The sequence below is a fragment of the Manis pentadactyla genome, chromosome 14 (genome assembly GCF_030020395.1).
Source record: "Manis pentadactyla isolate mManPen7 chromosome 14, mManPen7.hap1, whole genome shotgun sequence".
In the NCBI taxonomy this organism is placed as follows: Eukaryota; Metazoa; Chordata; class Mammalia; order Pholidota; family Manidae; genus Manis; species Manis pentadactyla.
Genome location: NC_080032.1, coordinates 83,391,696 through 83,414,930, shown reverse-complemented (window position 1 = coordinate 83,414,930; position 23,235 = coordinate 83,391,696). Strand labels below are relative to the sequence as shown.

The 23,235-nt window shown below is 40.8% G+C and overlaps 1 protein-coding gene across 5 annotated transcripts in view; it reads left to right on the top strand.

Moving 5' to 3' along the window:
• The window catches only part of TMTC1 (transmembrane O-mannosyltransferase targeting cadherins 1), a 224,026-nt gene that overhangs the window by 102,946 nt on the left and 97,845 nt on the right, over window positions 1-23,235 (top strand). For 4 of the 5 annotated variants that reach the window (XM_036889219.2, XM_036889217.2, XM_036889218.2 and 1 more), the window contains exon 8: window positions 13,334-13,523. The exons of the other annotated variant lie outside the window; for it this stretch is intronic. In XM_036889219.2, coding sequence (XP_036745114.2) covers window positions 13,334-13,523 — 190 coding nt within the window. The remainder of the gene's footprint in view (window positions 1-13,333; window positions 13,524-23,235) is intronic. 5 annotated transcript variants of the gene reach the window in all.

The following is a 23,235-nucleotide window of genomic DNA, read 5'->3' as shown; positions in this document are numbered from 1 at the left end:
GTTTATATCTTGTATTTTTCAAAATGTTTTGTTTTAATTCAGGTACAGTTGACATAATGTTATAATACAAAGTGTTGTTTAATCTTGTAGTTAAACTTGACGTCTCTATCCTTGCATTTTGTTAATGTTGCAATCTGCTGTCCTTTTTAGGAAACCTCGCTGGCTTTCAAGATCTCCAGGGCTCTTGTGTGGATATGTTGCAGCTCATTGATAAATTATTACAGGTTGTGTAGCTCCTAATGTAGCTCCTCTCTGCCTTTAGAAGAAAAAGCAAACGGAGGGATCTTATTCTGCTTGTGGCTCCGTTTCCCTTAGTTAGCTTGGCGTTGGTTTCCCTCTGAGCTCTCCTGTCTCCTGAATTCGAGTATCCAGTCTTACGTTTGTAGTGAGATGCAGCCTGCTGCCTTAGCTTACCGGTTTCCAAAGATCAGATGCCCAGTCAGAAGAGGTAGGTGGAGGAGAGCAAGAGCAGACTGCCCTCAGCTCCCTGGCCCATCATTCCCCTTGTATCTTTGTCATCAGTGAACAAGTGCCAGTCCCACACTCCTTGGGGTCAGGACTGGGAGCCTGTCGTCTGTGGCTCACTGCCCACCTGTCTAGACCCTCTTAGCCACCAGGGCGAAGGCCGTGTTTTTATCTCTCCTGGTGCCCGAAAAAAATTCTTTGGTGGAACCTCTGGCAAAATTAGGACCTTGGGCCAGTCATTTTTCAAGTTCTGCCTTTTACTTACAGGACACATACATACTTTCTCGGAGGGGTCTGATACCCATTTCTGTTAGAACTTTGTCTCTGAATCCATCTAAGTAGTTAGTCCCAGTCAGTTCAGTCAATAAAAAGTAATAGAACAGAATATCCTAACACCTTTAGATTTTTCCTCTCCTTCCTTTGAAAAAAACCTATCTTTCTACTGCTGTGTTTCATAACTTAAAATAAATAGGTACCCAGGGACATCTGGGTCACAGTTGCTATAAATGGCTTTTCACATTCCTCTAAGAGAAGTGCATTGTAATTGGCTCTTTTGAGCATCCAGAGAATTGTCTGCCTTTCCTTTCTCGAGTAAGGTTTCCCCTCTGCTTGCATAATCGTGTGACCTCTGGTATGCAGATGATTCTTTTCTTTTTCTTTTTTTTATTTTGGTATCATTAATCTACAATTACATGAAGGACATTATGTTTACAAGGCTTCCCCCTTCACCAAGTCCCCCCCACATCCCCGTTCACAGTCACTGTCCATCAACATAGTAAGATGCTGTAAAATCACTACTTGTCACCAAGTTCACAGTCACTGTCCTTTAACATAGTAAGATGCTGTAGAATCACTACTTGTCTTCTCTGTGTTGCACAGCCCTCCCCGTGCCCCCCCAACACTATACATGCTAATCGTAATGCCCCCTTTCTTTTCTTCCCGCCCTTATCCCTCCCTTCTCACCCATCCTCCCCAGTCCCTTTCCCTTTGGTAACTATTAGTCCATTCTTGGGTTCTGTGATTCTGCTGCTGTTTTGTTCCTTCAGTTTTCTTTTGTTCTTATACTCCACATATGAATGAGATCATTTGGTACTTGTTTTTCTCCGCCTGGCTTATTTCACTGAGCATAATACCCTCTAGCTCCAACCATGTTGTTGCGAATGGTAGGATTTGTTTTTTTCTTAGGGCTGTGTAATATTCCATTGTGTATATGTACCACATCCTCTTTATCCAATCATCTACTGATGGACATTTAGGTTGCTTCCATATCTTGGCTATTGTAAATAGTGCAGCGATAAACGTAGGGGTGCATCTGCCTTTTTCAAACTGGAGTGCTGCATTCTTAGGGTAAATTCCTAGAAGTGGAATTCCTGGGTCAAATGGTATTTCTATTTTGAGCATTTTGAGGAACCTCCATACTGCTTTCCACAATGGTTGAACTAATTTACATTCCCACCAGCAGTGTAGGAGGGTTCCCCTTTCTCCACAACCTTGCCAACATTTGTTGTTGTTTTGTGTTTTGGATGGTAGCCATCCTTATTGGTGTGAGGTGATATCTCATTGTGGTTTTAATTTGCATTTCTCTGATGGCAAGTGATGTGGAGCATCTTTTCATGTGTCTGTTGGCCAACTGAATTTCTTCTTTAGAGAACTGTCTATTCAGCTCCTCTGCCCATTTTTTTAATTGGATTATTTGCTTTTTGTTTGTTGAGGTGTGTGAGGTCTTTATATATTTTGGATGTCAACCCTTTATCGCATCTGTCATTTTCGAATATATTCTCCCATACTGTAGGATACCTTTTTGTTCTATTGATGGTGTCCTTGCTGTACAGAAGCTTTTCAGCTTGATATAGTCCCACTTGTTCATTTTTGCATTTGTTTCCCTTGCCCGGGGAGATATGTTCAAGAAGAGGTCACTCATGTTTATGTCTAAGATATTTTTGCCTATGTTTTTTTCTAAGAGTTTTATGGTTTCATGACTTACATTCAGGTCTTTGATCCATTTCGAATTTACTTTTGTGTATGGGGTTAGACAGTGATCCAGTTTCATTCTCTTACATGTAGCTGTCCAGTTTTGCCAGCACCATCTGTTGACGAGACTGTCATTTCCCCATTGTTTGTCCATGGCCCCTTTATTGAATATTAGTTGACCGTGTATGTTTGGGTTAATGTTTGGAGTCTCTATTCTGTTCCATTGGTCTGTGGCTCTGTTCTTGTGCCAGTACCAAATTGTCTTGATTACTGTGGCTTTGTAGTAGAGCTTGAAGTTGGGGAGTGAGATCCCCCCGACTTTATTCTTCCTTCTCAGGATTGCTTTAGCTATTCGGGGTCTTTGGTGTTTCCATATGAATTTTTGAACTATTTGTTCCAGTTCATTGAAGAAAGCTGTTGGTAATTTGATAGGGATTGCATCGAATCTGTATATTGCTTTGGGCAGGATGGCCATTTTGATGATATTAATTCTTCCTAGCCAGGAGCATGGGATGAGTTTCCATTTGTTAGTGTCCTCTTTAATTTCTCTTAAGAGTGACTTGTAGTTTTCAGAGTATAAGTCTTTCACTTCCTTGGTTAAGTTTATTCCTAGGTATTTTATTCTTTTTGATGCTATTGTGAATGGAATTGTCTTCCTGATTTCTCTTTCTATTAGTTTATTGTTAGTGTATAGGAAAGCCACAGATTTCTGTGTATTGATTTTGTATCCTGCAACTTTGCTGAATTCCGATATTAGCTCTAGTAGTTTCGGAGTGGAGTCTTTAGGGTTTTTTATGTACAGTATCATGTCATCTGCAAATAGTGACAGTTTAACTTCTTCTTTACCAATCTGGATTCCTTGTATTTCTTTGTTTTGTCTAATTGCCGTGGCTAGGACCTCCAGTACAATGTTAAATAACAGTGGGGAGAGTGGGCATCCCTGTCTTGTCCCCAATCGCAGAGGAAAAGCTTTCGGCCTTTCGCTGTTCAGTATGATGTTAGCTGTGGGTTTATCATAGATGGCCTTTATTATGTTGAGGTACTTGCCCTCTATTCCCATTTTGTTGAGAGTTTTTATCATGAATGGATATTGAATTTTGTCAAATGCTTTTTCAGCATCTATGGAGATGATCATGTAGTTTTTGTCTTTCTTTTTGTTGATGTGGTGGATGATGTTGATGGATTTTCGAATGTTGTACCATCCTTGCATCCCTGGGATGAATCCCACTTGGTCATGGTGTATGATCCTTTTGATGTATTTTTGAATTCGGTTTACTAATATTTTGTTGAGTATTTTTGCATCTACGTTCATCAGGGATATTGGTCTGTAGTTTTCTTTTTTGGTGGGGTCTTTGCCTGGTTTTGGTATTAGGGTGATGTTGGCTTCATAGAATGAGTTTGGGAGTATCCCCTCCTCTTCTGTTTTTTGGAAAACTTTAAGAAGAATGGGTATTATGTCTTCCCTGTATGTCTGATAAAATTCCGAGGTAAACCCATCTGGCCTGGGGGTTTTGTTCTTTGGTAGTTTTTTGATTACCGCTTCAATTTCGTTGCTGGTAATTGGTCTGCAGATGATTCTTAAATTGGATTCCTTAGCCTGTTTCCTACTTTTGTTGGTTTTTCTTCCCTTCTCATTAGCTGTGCAATTTAGTTACGATTTGGCTGGCTCTTTGAGTCTGTCTATGCTAATCACAGGTTTGTCATTCAGCTGTGTCAATCTGTCTCATTAAAGCTTCACCTCTTTTACTGGATGTAGAGACTCTGAACAACTTTTATAACATGGTTGCTTCCATCTTGCAAGTCATACCTTCTTTTAAAGGAGGTTTAATAACTTGATTATCAGATGAGAGTTTTCAGACTAGCTTTCTCTTGCTGTAGTTATTAGTAACATAGCGACTTTAGTAACTTTTAAGGGTTGCTTGGTCAAATTTTCCCTGCTTCAGATGATTTCTTGTGACTTTAGTTCAGAGATTCCTTCCTTCTTTTTTAGATTATCTGTTTCCATGTGTTTAGCCAGAAGGAAATACCCTGTCATTTTTTTGCTTAACAAAACTGATATGCAAAGTCATTGTGGTATGCTAATGAGAACCCTTGTTAGGAAAACTGATCTAAGACATGGGAATGAGACAAATGATGTGTGGTATTCACTGAAATGTACAGCATTTCTAACAAACTTAGGAGAACACAACTTTGATTAAGTTATCATTTACATTTACTGTATTTTACAATTCTGTCACCTTAGAATTTAATGTAGAGAAATTTGATAGGTGTGATTATTTTTTTCTAGTAGAAAATAAAACTTCAAATGTTAGTTTTTTTATTGAACTATCATTAATGTACAATTGTGTTTTGGTTTCAACTATACACCACAGTGGTTCAACCTTTACCTATATTATTAAATCCTCACCCCCTCATTGATAGTAGTGCCGTAACTATGTGTCCACTTAGAAAGATGTTACAGAATCATTGGCTATATTTTTCATGCTGCACTCTTATCCCCGTGACCAACTTATATTTTGATTGAGAATATATTTGTGCCCCCTTATTCCCCTCCCCCTCCCCACTCACAACCCCCCTCAGCCCCTCCCCCATGGTAACCACCGGTCCCTTCTGAGTGTCTGTGAGTATAGCCAAGATTTGGAAGCCAAAATCCTATAAGAAAAAGGAATGTGAAATATCCCCTTAATAATTTTTCATGTTACTTATATGTTGAAGTGATATTTTGAGTACGTGAATTGAAGCAATATATATTATTGCAATTAATTCATCGTGTTTCATTATATTCTTTTTAGTGTGCTAGAAAGTGTGAAATTATGTTTCTGTTGGACAGCACTGGCCCAGAACAAGCCCTGGGGTTCTTGGCCGGCCTCAAGGACAGAAGGAGGGAGAAGGATGGGTGCGTGGGCGAGGAGTCCGTGGTCAGGGGCAGGCTCTGTGTACTGGGCAGCCTTTCTCTGCTTCTGGTTTGGCTGACTTCTTCTAATCGGCCAGTTCTGTGTTATTCCACTGATTCTGAGTGATGGGAGGGTCTTTACTGCACTCCACCTTTTGGTGTAAAGACTAACTTAGAATTGAAGTCCCAACTGAAAATAAAAGCCCCTGATGGTCCAAGACCATGAGAGCTTCTGACACTGCATGTAAATGACCACCCCGAATTGTGCCCTGACTGCAACCTTCCAGGGCCTTACACTTCTGCCCCAGCCAGGTGACCAAACCTGTACTCGTCTCAGAAGCACTTGGGAATCAAGTGGAAGTGCAGTTCTGGGGGCCGGGGCCCAGAGGTGCTGCTTCCGTGGTCTTGACAGACTTGGCATTTCAAACGTGATAGAATACGTTTATGTGCAACTTGTCCGGTCAGAGACTTGTCATTTAGCCCACGTTTTATTCTTCTGTTTATGTAAATCTCTTGAGAAATGTGATACTTAGGCATTCAATCTTGTGAATCCTGGATTAAAAATAAAAACAAAAGCTTAAGTTAAGTATGACTTCTGCATAGGACTGGAGCCTGCCTAAGAGGTAACATTATGTTTCCACTATTAAGGCCCCTCTCTACTGCCTCGTAATTGGTTTTCTGTGTGACCAGATTTGAAGGGGACAGACTGTAAAGCAGTATATATTTGATGGAAGAAGAATTGCTTTTATAATATTGAAAATGGTTGTCTTTCAAATCCAGGAAATAGATAAAATGGGATTCTCAGCAAAAGATTATAAAGGCCCCCTACCAGCACCATGTTTTTTTCATGAGATGTGCTCCTGAATAGCAGATAGACTTTATCTGTTTAAGGCGTAGATTTATTTCTGTTCGGAAATTATAGGCAAATGCTTAGGAAAGCATCAGGATATGAAATAATAAGGTTAAGATAGAACTCACCATCTTCCTTCTAAAGAAGCTTGTTTTTCTGTCTTTCCATTTCAGTTGATAGTTTCAAATAGGCACAGTCTCTTAGGTTCTGACTGTTGCAGCCTCAGGATACTCTGTCTTCCTAATGTTTTTAGTCCTTGAAACCCCTAACATGAGGCTGTCTCATAACAAACCCTGAACAAATTGAATTAAAGTTTAAATTATTATTAAAATATACACCGTGTGTTTAAAGAGATCTATGCAAAATGAGTTGCTTGGCCCCTGCTCTAGCCCTCAGCAAGGCCTTGTGTTAGGAGGGCCTCCATACATGTGTTTTCTGAAATGAAACTAAAGTTATTTTGCTCATTAAAGCAATGATTACTAAACTAAAGGGAATATCAGAGTCACCCAGGGAAGCATGTTAATAATGAAGATTTCCTGGTTCATGGCCCAGGGATTCTGACTGAATAGGTCCAAGGTTGGGTGAGAGAGTCTTTCTTTGACCAGCAGCCTAAGTGTATCCGGAGAGGGGCGCCGTCACTCTTTTTGGCACAAACCGTGTCCTCTGGCTGAAGAGCTCTCTACGTGAGGCCTATTGGCCCCATTGCCTATTTTGTATTATGTTCATAAAAAATAGCTTGGGGAAGAAGGAGATCATCAAGGTCATTGGGTGTAGTTTTCCCAACTGAAATGTCTCTGTTTAATAATTACTTAATTTGTCTTGGACGTGGGAATGAAGTGGACAAATACGAGGAAGAGCAAAGAGGAGAGAGTCAGAGCAGCAGCCTGTGAGGCAGCAAACTTTACCTCCAGACTAGGGATCAGGTGATGGAGGGTGCTGGTGTCAATCACTTATTGATACTTTTACTTCTGGCAGAAAACTGTATAATCCTTTAAATCTACATATTGTGTTTCCATTGTAATCCTAAATCCCTGAGAAGCTGATAAAAATTAAAGAAGCCATTGTTGACGTCCTTGCTAACATTGGAACATAAAGGCAAAAAATGCTTTTTGTGAAGAATAAAATGCCAAGCCCAGGCGTTTATTTAAGGATTCCATTTCTTGCTGTTTGATGTTCCAACAAACGTTCTCATCACTGCGATCATCTGCTTACTGTGCTGTAGAGATTACACACAGGGTCTTATGTCAGCCCTGCTTTGACTAAAAGCTAAAGTTTGCTTTTTTCATCCCTCCCTCCTCTCTCCTCTCCTCCCCTCCCCTCCCCTTTTTTCTCTTCTTTTCTTATGAAAGCTCAAGTTCATCTGGGCTGCATCGTTCAAGAAACAAGTCAGTGTCTCCAGCAGATGCTTCTCCATGAAGTAACAATATGTATCCATCACATTTCCTTCCAGTTCTTTACAGTAACAAAGAAATGCTAGTGGAAGCCTGTAGGAGGCAGTGGAGAATAGTCCGTGGAGCCAGAAAGCTCTGTTCTGTGTGCAGGTTCCGCCGTGCACTGCGGGACGCAGAACAAGTCACAGCCTCCGCGAAGCTATTCCGTACTGCAAAAGTAGGGGTGATGCTTCATAGAGATTGTGTTGGGATCAGGTAACCCTCATATTTTGTGAACCAGATGATGCTGTACACGTCTAAGGGACTTGTAATGGTAGGTAGGGGATGTAGTTGGTTAACACACCAACAGGATTCCCGGGTGGAGACAGGGACCTGGGCCTGGTGTGTGCTGAGCAGACAGGGACGCTCGCTCAGCGGAAGCTCCATGAGGGAAAGGATGTTGTTTTGACATAAGATGTTGTGAAATGCTATACAGAGAGGAGCAGACCTTAGGTAAATGAACCAAATATTTATTTTGCAGGACGCATTGTTTACTTTTTTACTAATATATGGGGAAGAAGTTGTGGCTGACAGGCTAAATTGTTGCAATTCATTTTTTCCTACTCTGACAAACCTGCCTCTGTTAATAAGGTAACTTGATGGCATGTTAAAAAGGTCAGGGAGACTTAATGACATTTCAGCTTCACTTTATAGTTTTCCATGGTAACAAGAATTCTCATTTAAACTATATTCATTGCAGTTTAATATAAAATAAGAAAAAGTAAGCCTGGCATGGCTTTATAAAGATGCTTCTGTGACACGGGAGGGGGTGTCTTTACTCGTACATTCTTCACCCTTAATGGTGTGTTCATGCTTATTGATAGTTTGAAACTGTTTTTACTTGGTGGCCCTGCCTGGGCTCTCTCCCATCTTTCCACCGGTTTAAATTCTGCATAGATTCTAGGATGTCATTCCTTAATCCTCTATTTTTCATTAATCTGTTAAATCTTAGAATTCCATTAAAATTTGATGTTTGTATTTTGCTATTATAAACCAAGTAACATGATATGTGTTTTCTGTGAAAATGCCCTTTCGGAGGGTAGGAGACCAGACCTTACTAACAGTCAGCACGTAGAGAAGTACACCGAGTGGTCACTCAGCATTCATTGCACTCCAGTGAGGCCCTCCTGCCTAGGGAGAAGGGTGGGGCAGGAAGTGGCTGCCTTTGGCTCGTCCTGGAGAAGGGAGTTGGCGGAAGAAGACGCTAAAGATGCTAAGCAGGTTATGCTTTGAAAAGGCCTGTCGTTATTGCTGGGGCGCAGTGAGACTGTGGAGACCCTTTGGAAGCTTCAGTGATAATTCAGGAATTGAAATCAGGACAGCCTAGGGAGGGGCAGGACAGATGGCCCAAAGCTAGTGGGAGAGCAGGGTCTGGGGAGGACGGGGTGCTCCCTGTGGCGGCAAAGGTGGTTTACACTGAGGCTGGTGTTCTGACGGTGTTAGCCGATGCCCATCCCAAGAGGGCACAGATGGGTATACAGTCAGCCCAATGTCATGTATTTAGGAAACAACAAAGGATTTTTTTCTTTTTGGGGAATTACACGAAGGATCCTTTGAGCACTAACATTTTTATATCAAACAAGCAAGTGCTGTATATTTCTGTTTTCAGTGCATGATTCTTTCATGTGTACCTGCTATAGACATCTTTCTAGGACAAGGAAATATGGTAGGCTCATGTTATTTCCTAGCCAAAATGTTTTCATAGGTAAATAAAAGAACCTGTGTGTGATTTTGCACTTAACGCACGCGGATACTTTTCTTGATGAAAGTGGAGATTTGGATTTGAAAAGCCACGCTTCCATTAGGTGCTATTTGATGTGTGCCAGTTCCCCCACAGTCCCCTTTCCCCTCTCCCTTTCATGTATTTCCTGGCTTGTCAGTGGGAATACACGACTGCGTTGTTTAAGCTGGATTCCTGGCTCCCTGTGCTGTATATTCCCTTCTGTTGGCAAGATCCCCATTCAGCTTTCCTCCTGTTAGTGGAATTCATGGTCAAGAATTGGTTAAATGATTCATTTTGTTTCTGTTCCTGCTTTAGAAGAAGAGAAACCAGCAAGGCAGATGTATTCCACAGATTATTTCATTTCTGAAATTTTAGCATAAATAAACAAGATGATTAACTTGAAGTGTAATTCATAGTCAATGAGTCAAAAAGAAATACTTTAGTTGCTGAGTACAGCTAGCTCAACTAGCCTGCCTCCTAAAACGTAATTTGCTTTTGGCAAGATTCCATGTGGCTTTATGCTTAAATTTGCAAAAATTTCCCAACACTATCTCAGTATTTCAAACAGTATTTAAAAGAGTTACTGGCAACACTGATCTGAATTCATATGCACTAGAAGGTAGATGACATCTCTTGGGTTTCTGGAGAAAATACATAAGTATTAAAAAGGGTAACTTAATAGTCTTGACACTTGGAATGTTTTAAAAGGAAGGGGAAATTGCTTTTTCTGTGGTTTATTTTGTAACCTATTTGGGTTACAATGTATGTAAAAAGTCACAGTTTTTTTTTAATCTAAAAAACTAAGTTGGGATTGTAACTTTAAAAAAATTCTTTACATTTGCTTTTTGTCAGTGTAGTTTTGCAAATCTAGAAAATACAAGAAACTGAAGACAGCTTTCAGGGAAAGGCCAGAATGTGAACTTAGCATTGAAGTAACTTCTCCAGTGTTTGTAGCTATTCCCAGGTAAACTGCAGCTAGGCATAAAGAAGGCATTCCTGTCATAATTTGGTTGCCTTTTTGCACTAGTTTTTTATGGGAAATATGAGAAAATGCCTGTAAGTTGAGAAATGCATAAAGAACCTCTTTGTGAAACAGACCCATTATCCAGTTTCAACAATTACAAGTCATGGCCAACCTTGTGTCACTCATATCCCACCAGTCTTCCCTCTTGTCCCCAGTCCATCATCGTGAAGCAGATTCCAGACATTATCTCATTTCATATGCATATATTTTGGTATGTACTTCTAAAAGAAAAAGACCCTTTAAAACTATAACCACAACACCATTATCATACTTTAAAAATTAACAGTGATTCTCTAGTATCATATCCAGTCATTGTTTAAATTTTTTCTTATCAGTGGTTATTTTTAGTAGTGTTTTGTGTAAATTCAAATCTGCACTTTGATATATCTTTTAAGCTCTTTTAATTTAGGTGCCCTTTTCTCTCCCCGCTCCAACCCGCATCCCCCTAGGTCCCCAATACAACATATCTGTTGAAGAAACTCCCTTCATTTTTTCTGTGGAATTTGCAACAATCTTGATTTGGCAGTCTGTATCCCTGTGGTGTCATTTAACACATTCCAGTGTGTTCTGTATTTGATGTAAACTGGTAATAAAAGGCTTGATCAGATTCAAGTTTAATTTTCTCTTTTGGACAGGACTCCTTGGGTGGTGTGTATGTCCGTCAGGCATCTGGCTGCTGGCCTCCCTTTCTGTGTGTTAAGGTTGATGACTCATTTCAAAGCAGCTGATTTAGCCTGAACCCCTCCATTAAAAAGTACCCTTTCAGCTTTTCACCTAATTATTTGAGCATCCATTTATAATCATTGCTTAAAACTATTATATCAGGAAGAAGAGATACTGTTTTTTTAATGTAAATTTTGCAGGCTGGCGTGTACCTGAGTGACAGGTCTGCAGGAGTGTCTTGCTAAGTGTGATGATTCAGCTTTTGTCTTGGAAGCCAAGTGAGAGAATCTTTACTAAGAAACAGCATCAGCTTAGAAGCTCTGCAGTAAAAAGAAGCCTAACGTGGCCCAATTATCTTTCTAGGGAGTTGGCATTCTTAAGAGATGTTTTCTCAGGCCCAGGCCTAAAAGGGATAAGGCAATTTCTTTTGTTTTGTCTTTATTTTTGTTAAGTACCAAAGCTTGAACATCATCAGGCTTTTAGTGCCTGCACTGTTTGTACGTTAACGAAGTGTTGGAAAACACTACTGAAATACCCCCATTCCTTTAACCCACTTCTCTGCTGGGTTTGGAGTCAGAGCAGCCATTGGTCCCCGTCTTGGAGACTCGCCTGGTGTTCGTTGATGGTTGTCCATCACCAGCCTCGGAGGAATACAGGGAAGGGGAACACATCAGTTGGGAAGGCCTGGGAGGGTGCTCCCAACTGGCAGCCACTTGTTGAGAGGAGCCCAAGGTGGACTGACTCTTCACATTGGAAGGTGACTTAGAAATTATCTGATTTGACTTCTTTGTCAATTTGGAGAACCCCCTGCAGAACAATGTGACCAAAAGGCGGGTACTTTTCCTGACATTTTGTACCCGTATGGTGCTCCTGTCATCCTGCCTCTTTAATTCTGTGAAGCCTCTTTTAACTGTTGGATTGAACATTCCACGGGGATAAGGAATTTATCTAATTATTCTGTTTAATCCCACATAGGGTGGCAAAAATAAACACAGCTGGACATTAGTTGAAACAGTGAAAATAGATTCTGTCTAATAACTACTGATTATAAGGAAAAACTGAGTGCCATTCAGATTTGTGCAGAGATGACTAGCATTTTAAAGAGAGAATGGGGGTTGGGGGACAAGCTGGGGCTCGGAAGAGGCAGAGAAGTGAAGCATTACAAGGGTTGGTCATCTAAGTGCAGCCATGGGGCTGTGTCTGCTGGCTGGCGGTTGCGAAGGTAGGATTCTGTCCTCCCAGAGACTGGGAGGGTGGGCCCTGCACTTCCTGACGATGACACCTTAAAGGAATGGCTCTTAGGTCCTCGAGAAAGACTTCTGAGTTATAAAAGATGCATGTTCACAATCGTAGGCCCTTTGTGGTTGATGCTGTAAGAAAGCGTGCTCAGGGGCCTTTGTCAGGTGTTGGCCAGAAAACAGACAGTAGGTTCTCCTGGCAGCCCTGAAATTTCTCAGGTAGGCGAGTCAGTGTGGGGGCACCATCGTCCTGGGGGTGTGTCTTCAGGCTGCCAGCAGCTGTGCTAGAGTTTGGTCATCTCCTAGTGCAGAGGTTTGGATGGAGTTTGTTACGAGTTCTCCACCTCTCAGGAGTCTAGAGCAATTACTTCATGAATTTGTGTTGACTGAACAAATTTAAGTAAATTCAGTTCCTCTATTGAAAAAGGAAAGGGGGTCAGCTGGAATGCCTTCCACCTTACCTTAGTGCCTGGACACAGCCAGGACACAGCAGTCACCCTCCATTCCTTCCTGAGTCCACCTTGCTGTTCTTGTTAGCAGGACAGCTGTTGTCCCTCTTCTTGAAGGCCAGACCCTTCACTTATGAGTGAGAGACTTGATCTCCTTACCACAGATACTTTGATTTTTTAAAAATAATTCAGTATGGCTCAATCTGTTAGAGAAATGATTAAATATATGCACATCTATTGCAGGATTCTGGGCACTATTGAAAAGGGACCCTTCAAATGCCTCTTACCCAGGGAATCATCCCCCACAGGGCAATGTTTCTGTAACAAACTTTCCCTTCATAGCATTTATCCCAGATTGTACTGTTTTTATCTGTATGATGATTTCTAAATACATGTCATGGAAACTCTGTCTTTACTTATTCACCACAGAAAGGCCAACACCTCCCAGAGTGCTAGAACTACTAGATCTATTCCAAAACGACCAGTGTAATGATCAACAGCCTTCCATTCGACCTCGCTTTGTCCTCTAAGATAACACTGACCTTCTAGAAATTCTACTCAGTGAAAAATGGTGCATGAATGTTTGCGAAACAACTTGTGTCTCAATAATCGTTTTTCCCTTTGTAGATTCCTTACCTATTCCTACCTCTTGGCCTTCAACATGTGGCTGCTTCTTGCACCTGCTACCTTGTGCTATGACTGGCAGGTTGGCAGCATCCCTCTGGTGGAGACCATCTGGGACATGCGGAACTTAGCCACCGTCCTTCTGGCAGTTGTGATGACCTTACTGAGCCTTCATTGTTTAGCAGCATTCAAGGTAATTTTCTTAAAATTCACAAGAACTCTGCCATTAAAGATGGTCTATACTCAAAAATGCTCTTTTCCTAGCACAGGGGGTCTGGGTCAAAATTGAATCTACTCTTTTGTCTAAAAGACTTCGTTTTTTAATATTTTGCAGGTAGGTAATACATGTTTTAAACAAACCATAGCCACTTCAGTCATATGATTTCTTTTGCTGTTTCTACCAACCCTATAAAAATTGGGTCTGAAATTTCATGTTTGCAAGCAGTAAATATTTTTCTTGCTGTGCTTGATGAATCCTTGAACTCATTTGTTTGATGTCATGTAATGATAAATGAGAAAATGATAATAAATTCCTAAGTGCTTAGAATATGGTTAAGACTCTACTTCCACTAACGGCTGCCTGCCCGAGTTGGTAGGGTGAGTCTCTCTTCAAAAAGAAAATGATATGAAGCTGGAACAATTGATCAAAGGTAGCAAAGCACTTAAAAATATTTACTTATGAAAAACTGCTAGTACATTGCATCAGATGCTTCTTTCTTGAGAGTATTCCTGTCCCCTGGATCTGGTATTAAATACCCACAGGTTTATTGGGAAGAGGAGACTGATTTGCTTTAGGAGAATAGCAGAGCACCTAGAAATTTAAGGGGGAGATTTTGGAAGCAAGAGGGCTGAAGAAGGGCTGAGATGATATGCTCTCTATACACTCATGGCTGACCGCTTACCGTGTGTACGTGGGACCCCAAGGAAACACAGGCAAGGTTGAAAGCTTGGGGAGACTTGCCTGTTTGCTGTAAATGTAAGTGAATTCTTCAGCGCACCCACAGACTGGGCAGCAGAGAGTGGAGGCTTCAGTGACTGTTGTCTGTGTGTAACTCCATTGAAATCATTGGCTGAGCACCAAGCTGTACAGGCATAGAGAGATGCCCCAGAGATGCAGGCAAAAGGTGGGGGGGAAAATGGAGCAAATTTTCAGCTCTCTACAGAGAAACAGATTTTCCAATTTGAGCTCAGGCAAGTTGCACCACCTATTAAAACAGTAAAACCAACAAATTCCAAAAGAACAAAATAGAATATGGAGTCACTACAATGTATGACCTACAATGTGTAGTTTTTAAGCAGATTACTGGACATGTAAAGCAACAGGAGAGTGTGACCCAAACTCAGAGGGAAAAATAGTCCATAGAAAGAGGAATAGAATTGAGATTCCAAAGGTAACCTGGCTCTTACATGCACAGTTGGTTTTTAACAAAGTTACCAAGGTAATTCAATAGGGAAAGGAAAAGATAGGCTTTTACCTAAAAGGTACTTACCTCTTACTGTACACTTAGAAATTAAGTCCTAAACAAAATATTCCTAAGTAAGAAAATGAAATAACACCAAGAATTCTAAAAGAACACAGGAGAAAATCCTTGTGAACGCAAAGATTTCTTAGGACACATAAAGTACAGACCATAAAAGGAAAAGTTGTTGAATTAGACATCATCGATTTAAAAATTTTGCTCATCAAAAGATAATGTTAATTAAATCAAAGCACAACAGCTTGTATCTGGGATTTAAAGAGCTCTTAGAACTCAATAATAAGAAAATAACTTACTAGAAATGAATGAAAAGTTCAAATAGAGACTTTACAAACATGTAATAAAGGTTATCAAACACATGAGTTAATGAACACATGTAACGATGGTCGTCATTGGTCACTAGGGGAATCCAGCATAAAGCTCCAAAGAGATACCACTGCACACCCACCAGAATGACTATCTAAAAAGATTCCCAGCGCCAAGTACCGGCCAGAATGTGGGGCAGCTGGAACCCTCATGTGTTGCCAGTGGGAATGAAAAATAGCTTAGCCACTTTGGAAAAATTAGGCAGTTACTCAAAAAGTTAAATATAAAAATAAGCACTTCTACTCCTCAAGAATAGAAGAAAACTGAGAAGAGATGGCGATTTCTATCTGCACAAAAGTCCTATAAGTAAATATTCATAGCAGCTTTATTAGAATAGCTGAAAAGTGGAAACAACCTAGCAGCCTCACACTGTAAATGGATAAACTTAATGTGGTAACTTACTCAGAAATTTAAAGGAACAAATAATTTATGATACATATGAAACAACACAGAATAACTGCAAACACATCTTGCTAAGTGAAAGAAGCCACACATATACAACTACATACTGTATGATTCCCTTCATAGGAAACATTGTCATTATAATTCTGCCTTTAGACATAGGAAAGTCTGGAAAAAGCAGAATCATAATGACAGAAAATGGGGGGATGGAGATTGATAAAAGATTTGAGGGTACATTTTGGGGTATGGAATGCTTTTTAAAATTTGATTATGGTGATTGTTGCTATACTGCATTCATTTACCAAAAATCACCCATAGAAGCCCATAAATGTGTGATCTGTATCATAATAAAGCTGAATTTTAAAAAAAAGATTAAATGTTACAAAGCATGGAATGAATACAGAACTGAAGTTTGAATGTCAAGACACAAAATATAATCCTGAAATATTTGATGAAAAAATTTGGTTCTTTGACGTGAAATTCACGTAACATACAATTAACTATTTTCAAGTGTGCGAGTCAGTGGTATGTACTGTGTCTGCAGTGTTGTGAGACTACCAGTTCTTCCTGATTTCAAAGCGTTTTCATCACCTCATTGAAAACCACCATACCGATAAGGGGATCACATCTCACTCTCCCCTGCCCAGCCCCTGGGAATGTCTCATCTGCTTTCAGTCTGTATGAGTTTGCCTATTTTGGATATATTATATAAAAGGAATTATACACTCCTCTCTCTGAGGTTACTGGCACTTTCTAAGTGTGTAACCTTTTAATCTTAAACGCTTTCTCTCCAACCTTTCAGGGCGCTCCCCTTTCTGAGGTCACCTGCACTTTCTAAGTAACTTTAAATAAAACTTACTCTGCTTCACTAAAAAAAAAAAAAAAGGAATTATACAATATGTGACCTTCTGTGTCTGACTTTTTCACTTTACATAGTATTTTTGAAGTTCATCCAAAATACAATTGTAGCATGTATCAATAATTGTCCTGTTTTATGGTTGAATGATACCCCGTTTGGTATATATGTACCACAATTTGTTTATCCATTCATGTGTTGAACATTTGGGTTATTTTCACCTTTTGGCTATTAAGAATGTTGCTACTATACACATTCATGTACAGGTTTCTGCTTGGACATATGTTTTCATTTCTCTAGGGTATATACCTAGGTGCCCAGTCATGGTGATAAACAATGTTTACCTTTTTGAGGAACTATTCTCCACAGTGGTTGCACCATTTGATATTCTCACTAGGAATATACAAGGGTTCCTATTTCTCTACATCCTTGCCAATATTTATTATTTTTCATTGTTTTCTTTAAAGCCATCCTATTGAGTGTGAAGAGGTATCTCATTCTTGATTTGCAATGGTCTCTGAAGGATATCTTTTCCCGTGTTTATTGGTCATCTGTGTATCTTTGTAGAAAGGTCTGTTCAAGCCTTTCGCTCAAGTTTTAATTGAAGGGTCTTTTTGTTATTGAGTTGTAAGCTTTCTTTATATATTCAGGATTATTAAATCTCCAACAGACAGATGATTTGCAAATACTTTCTCCCTTTCTTTAGGTTGTCTTTTCACATTCTTAATAATGTCCTTGAATGCACTAAAATTTTCAGTGTAATGAAGTCCAACTTACTTTCTCCCTTTGTTATTTACTGGCTTTTGGTGTCAAATCTAAGAATGCATTGTCAAATCCAAAGTTGTGAAGATTTATGCCTCTGAGCTAAATATAAATAGGAACTACATAAAAGTAAAGTATAACTTGAACTAAAATATCACCTTCTTGGTACAGCCTAGCGTAAGTAACCTGTTTAAACCACATCACACAGCCTCCACTCGACTTAACTCCCTTTCACTTTTCAGCTTTTCTTCACTATGCATCCAGTTTCTAAAGTGCTTTATAATTTTGTGATTTTATGTAATGCCTTTTTCCTCCAATGGAATGTAAGCCCCATGAGGATAGAGATTTTTTATTTTTTCCCTGTTTCATTCACATACTTCCAGCATCAAGAGTTTGCTGCATCCAATGTTCATTACCTAAATTTTATTGTTTGCCACTCAGTATCTTGTTTATTATCTAGATGAATAAAACTATAAAAAGTTAGCAACTCTGTTTAATTACTTTTGGGTATGCAGACCTCCCTCCCCCACTTTTTTTTCAGATGAACTGCCTCTAAAACTTATAAAAGGACCATAGTCAATACCAGTGTGAAATACCTGGGGGTCAGTAGAAGTTTGTGTTATTAGAATCTGGCCTTAGCTCATGATTGGCACGCCTGCTATGTTGTCACAGATCTGCAGGAGCAAATTTACAAGAGAGCTGGATTGGTGTGTCAGTGAGGGCTTAACTCGACTCCCTCCAGGCCAATTAAAGGGAGTGGTGAGTCCCCACAGGCTGTTGTCTTGGTCCGGTGTGTTAAATAGGGACCTTCGTGTTGGCAACAGAGCCCACACACAGCCACGCCTTGGCCCTCCCCAGAGTGTCTTTGATAATAAGACGGATGAATGAAAACTTCCTCCATGGAAGGCTGTTAATCCTTTTCTTTCACAGAATTCCTTCCAAAATCACTTTAATGCATCAGGAAAAATATTAGCCAAGCATTCCAGCAGTGGAATCCAGTAAGATTTAGCCCTTCTGTGGTGGCTTTCATCTTGAAAATCTTTGCAGACACTCAGTAAAGCCTTCAGCAATTCTAGGAGTCCACTTGCATGTCATACTTGTCTTTTCTTTCAGAGTTTGGAGACATGTTTGGCCTCATGTGGCCTCACTCTCCGTACTTGACCTGCTTATATACTAGAAATTTGTACAAGGCAGATTCTCCAGCCAGTTAGTAAACCCCTTCTAGCGGGGATAATCCTTGTTTTTTCTGTGTGATGATTAGTTACAAAGGACATGATCTTAAGGGCTTTTGACTCCAGGACAATAAACAGTAGGACAAAGTTTTTGTGAAAATGGTGGTCCTGCTCCATGGACATTCTTCTGTGCTGAAAAGAACCAACGGATGAAATGTTGTAATAGTTTCAGCAACATAAACACAGTTTTGTCCACTTAGACTATTTCCAAATGGCATGTGTACTATATTGATAAGTGTTGGATTGAAATTATTTCATAATTCCTGGCTATGTCTTTAAATTTTGAGATAGTGAGGCCACACAGTACATTACCGGGAAGAAATATTGGATAAACAAGCATAGATACTGAGTCCAGGGAGTCATGGCAAATACTTCTTTTATTTTCACCTCTGATTCTCAGTCTTACATCAGCCCTGGTTTATATTCAGGGGAGAACATGTTCTCTTCAGCCTCACTACTTCTTCCTCTTTAATTCTCTTAATATCGATTGAGTGCCTTAATATTGATTAGTTGCTGGGATTAGGACAGTGAATTAAACTAAGGTCTTATCTGCATGGAGCCTATACTTGAACACTTACAATATTTCCTTATATGTGAAGTGCTGATAAGGGCTGTGAAGAGGTTGCTGCTAGCTTCACAGGTAACGGATATCTGAGCAGAGGCATGAAGTACAGAGGTGAGCTGTGTGGCTGTTTGGGGAAGAGCATTTCTAGTAGCGGTCCTGAGGCAGAAGAGTACCGAAGGGTTCCTGGGACAGGAGGGAGACTGCCATGGCTGGAGCAGTGTACCTGCGAAATGGGCTGAGGGCACAGCTGAATGCACCGGTTTCCAAGCCATGATGGCGAGAGAGAGAGAGAGAGAGAGAGAGAGAGAGAGAGAGAGAGAGAGAGAGAGAGAGAGTGTGTGTGTGTGTGTGTGTGTGTGTGTGTGTGTGTGTGTTGTGTGTGTGTGTGTTGTGTGTGTGTGTGTGTTGTGTGTGTGTGTGTGTTGTGTGTGTGTGTGTGTTGTGTGTGTGTGTGTGTGTGTGTGTGTGTGTCATCTGCCTACATTCCCCTCTCCTGCCCTGCTTGTTTCTATTTGGCCTCTGGCTCTGTTGACAGGTGGTTTTGTCTGGTTTTCTTGTTTATAAGGCCAGGCCTTGGAGGGCAAGGAGTTGCAGGAAGGATTTCAGGTCCTTTAAAGAATTTAGATGCTTCTGTGAGTTTGTGGAGGAGGCGGGAATTGAAGGAAAAGGGCAGCTTAGAGTCAATAAGGGATCTGTAAGACACACAAATCTTTCTTTTGCTAATATTACCAGCTCTTTTGGGGGAATGTAATTTGAGGCCAGTAGATAGAGACTTTGTTTCCTCTGCAATGTACCAAAACTTTCTACCTTTGTATCAGTCAGGGCTCTGGAGAAGGGATGAACTGTATAGTCTACCCTCTTAAAATTGTATTTACACTTACCTGACTTTTTTTTTTTTTTTACTAATATTTTAATAATTGACTTAGCAAAGCTATAAAACAGCAGCTGTGTTATTTCCCAGTTCCCACCCCCCGCACACCACCCACCCTATGCCTCCTTTGAACACTTGTTCTTGTACATTTTTCACACTTACTGAAAATAAAAACAAATTCTGTACAAGTCAGTCAAGTTAGACACTGTTACACACTGCAGGCTTTTGCAGGCCAGGTCCCCATGTAGCCTCCAGCTACATGGGGGTCATCTTCCTGTAGGCAGGTGACTCGGGGATGCTTGATGCCTGATAAGCTCATGTCCAGCGTTGAGTGGAAGAACTGGGCCACAGGGTCTGAGTTTTCTTTCTCTAGAAACAACTGCAGGATGAATTTAGAGATTGTTTCTGCATTGTCCTATTTTCATGGCATAACAAATGGAAGACCTCAAGGAGTAGTTTATTATTTATAGAAGAGCTCACTTGGTACCTCTGAGAATTTAAATATAGGATTTGTCTTTTTCTGTCCCTTTTCCTTCATCCCCTCTTATTCAAAACCCTTATTCACTAGGAGTATGTTTGAGCTTATAGAACATAATGTAGGGACCAACCTAGACGTTCATTATTCAATTGAGTTCTTTTCACAGTGAATTTTAAAGTGAACTAATTTGCTCTTACCCTTTGTGATGAGGAAAATCACTCTGTTGGAATGTGTATACAGCAGAGATAAAGAATATTTTAAGCCATAAAGACCAATTATTCTATTCTTTTCTATGAATGGTGGATGTTCATACACCAGGAAAACCGTAGGCTGAAAATGCACTTTGCTGCATCTCTTTATAGTTCTTATATCCTGCATGTCAGACTGTTGACTTGCAATAAACAGTGATCTCTTATCAGAAGAGCAGCGGGTCCAGTTTAGATTCTTTAGAGGAGGTGGTGCTATTGGTCCTATTCTCCACAATTGCCCTTTCCCCACCTCTAATGTGATTTCCCTACATTACACAGGAAGTACCACTAAATTATGTTTCAGAGTAATTTATTTGTTGTTGAGTCTTCATTACATTCTCAGAGTCTCTTGAGATTTTAAGGTAAAATACCTTTTATAATCCATGGCATATTTGTTAAAGTAAAACCTGAGGAAAGATGGGGTTAATGATACCCGACTTCCTAACAGTGAGCTCAGCAGAGAGATGACTCCTGAGAAAGGCCATTAGGCGGTGGAGGGATGCCCCAAAGGTGGGGCCTTCAGGCTTGTGTTTCGTTTGTTTGACTTTCAGTAGGGGACACAGTTTCATCCTAATCTGTCTATTCACAGTCTTCCACTCTGTTCCCTTGAAACCAACATGCATCAGAGGCCACAGCTCTGGGCCCAGAGAAACAAGCTAAATTCTCAGGTCCGCACAGGAATGACTCTGTAGCCTGACCAGTGGAAGTGACCACCAGTGACAGCTTAGTGGCGACGGAGGTCCAGGCTGGGGGTGAAGTGGCGCGTCTGCTCCCGTAGGGAGGTGGCTGTGTTCCTCTCAGGGGTCCCCTTCAGGCCTTTCGCCAGCCTTGCTCTTGGTCAGCGTCCAGGCTAGTCTGTATCACCACCCCTATCAATATACTCATAAAGAACAAATAGTTGATGGACAAACAGAATTTCAGTCTTAGGTCTCTTTCATTAAAACCCACATACATCTCCACAAGGAGGTAAAGTCAGAATGAGAGTCATTATTGGAAAGTATTATTTGCTTATTAACATTCTTACCTCCTTCCATAAAGGACTTGGAGCAGCTTATGGGAATAAGTACAGTGCAGTGGGATAGCCCCGGAGATGGAAAAACTTTTTTTTGGCAAAGAAGCAGATCATAATTATTTGAGGCCTTGCTGGTCACACAGTCTGTCACAGTTATTCAACTCCACCACTGTAGTATAAATTAGCTGACTCCTAGTATAGAACATTGTACTGCACAGACCCATCCATAATTTCTTTAAATTATTTTGCATTTAGCTGAGCCTGTAATAGGTTAAGGTATTATTGTGGTGCATAGATCACTGTGGAATAACTCTTTAAATTTCAGAATAGCCATTATGAAACCTGGTAAAATAAGCATCTTGTTTTAATATACCAAGTGGTAAAATAAAATTGAACTTGAGGAACAAAACTGCATTTAATGGTGAATGGCTCTGTGCCAATGTTTTCTTTCTGACCTATATTTCTCTTTTCAGCCCCCACTCTGCAAACTCCATATTCTCCATCCTTTTTTTTTATCTTCAACTCAGGAAAATCCTCTTTGTGCTACTATGGGACCAACCCTTTTAGACCATTCACAACCCATCCAGTGTGCCATGCCTTGGGCCACTGCAGTCACTGGCACCTTGACATGGTCCATCTGCTCCGTGACCACCAATGTTGTGGGGGTACCATCTGACCAGCCCAGTTGGTCCAGCCTCTTATCACTGCTCTCAGCTGGCTTCTCCCACCTGCTTTTTTTTACCTGTGATGATAGTGTCCTGTTACTTTGGTCATAGTTTTCCAGGCCAGTAGCTGTGGTCAACGTTGGCCCTTAGGCTATGCTCCAAAGCTGAGATTTTTGTTCCTGTCACTTCTCTGATGAGAGTTGGAAAATGAGCTCACTGCTTCATCAGATGCAGGGTTGGAAACTAGAGAACACACCTGAAGATCTGCTGTGACTATGTCATTGCTTCGCTATGTAGTGTACAAACTGTGACTTAGGTTCTGTCACTCTGTTTCATTTGGTAGTCGTGACTTTAAATTCATGGCCAGCAGTCTCAAGTGGGAGTCAGTCCCCTCTGAGTTAGAGGCAGCCCAGGTGTGCGCACGGAGGGGCTTTGCTCTGACTTTCCAGAGCACAGGTCCTGAGGCTGGGATGGGGGAGGCTGTAGAGCAGAGTGGTCAGCACCGGCCTGAGTCTGCACCAGCTCAGCACGCTGGCCTCGTTCCTGCAGCACAGCGTGGAGTCACGGTGAGCGGGAACCAGGGTAACCACCCGGGACACTCGGCGCAGTGCCTGGGCCTGTGGGAAGCACTGGGTACCTGTTCTCATAGTGTTTATCATCATCATCGTCACCACTACCATCGTGAAGTTGTCATAGCTTGAAGGCAGGAGCACCGTAAGGCCCCTGTTGCCATTTTGTAGGAGTAAACAGACATCAGAATCATGATCCACTTCACTGCCTTTTAAAGTCTATGTACTTCAGTATACAGTCATGCTTTATATGATCACAAAATATTCATAATGCTGCAGAAGATTAATCCTGCCCACCCTCCCAGAACTCCTTCGATCCCCCATCCTGCCTAAAAGAGGTCAAATTCTTAACCTAAAAGTTAATGATAGTAACATACTTTCATGTTTTTAATGGTAAAGCA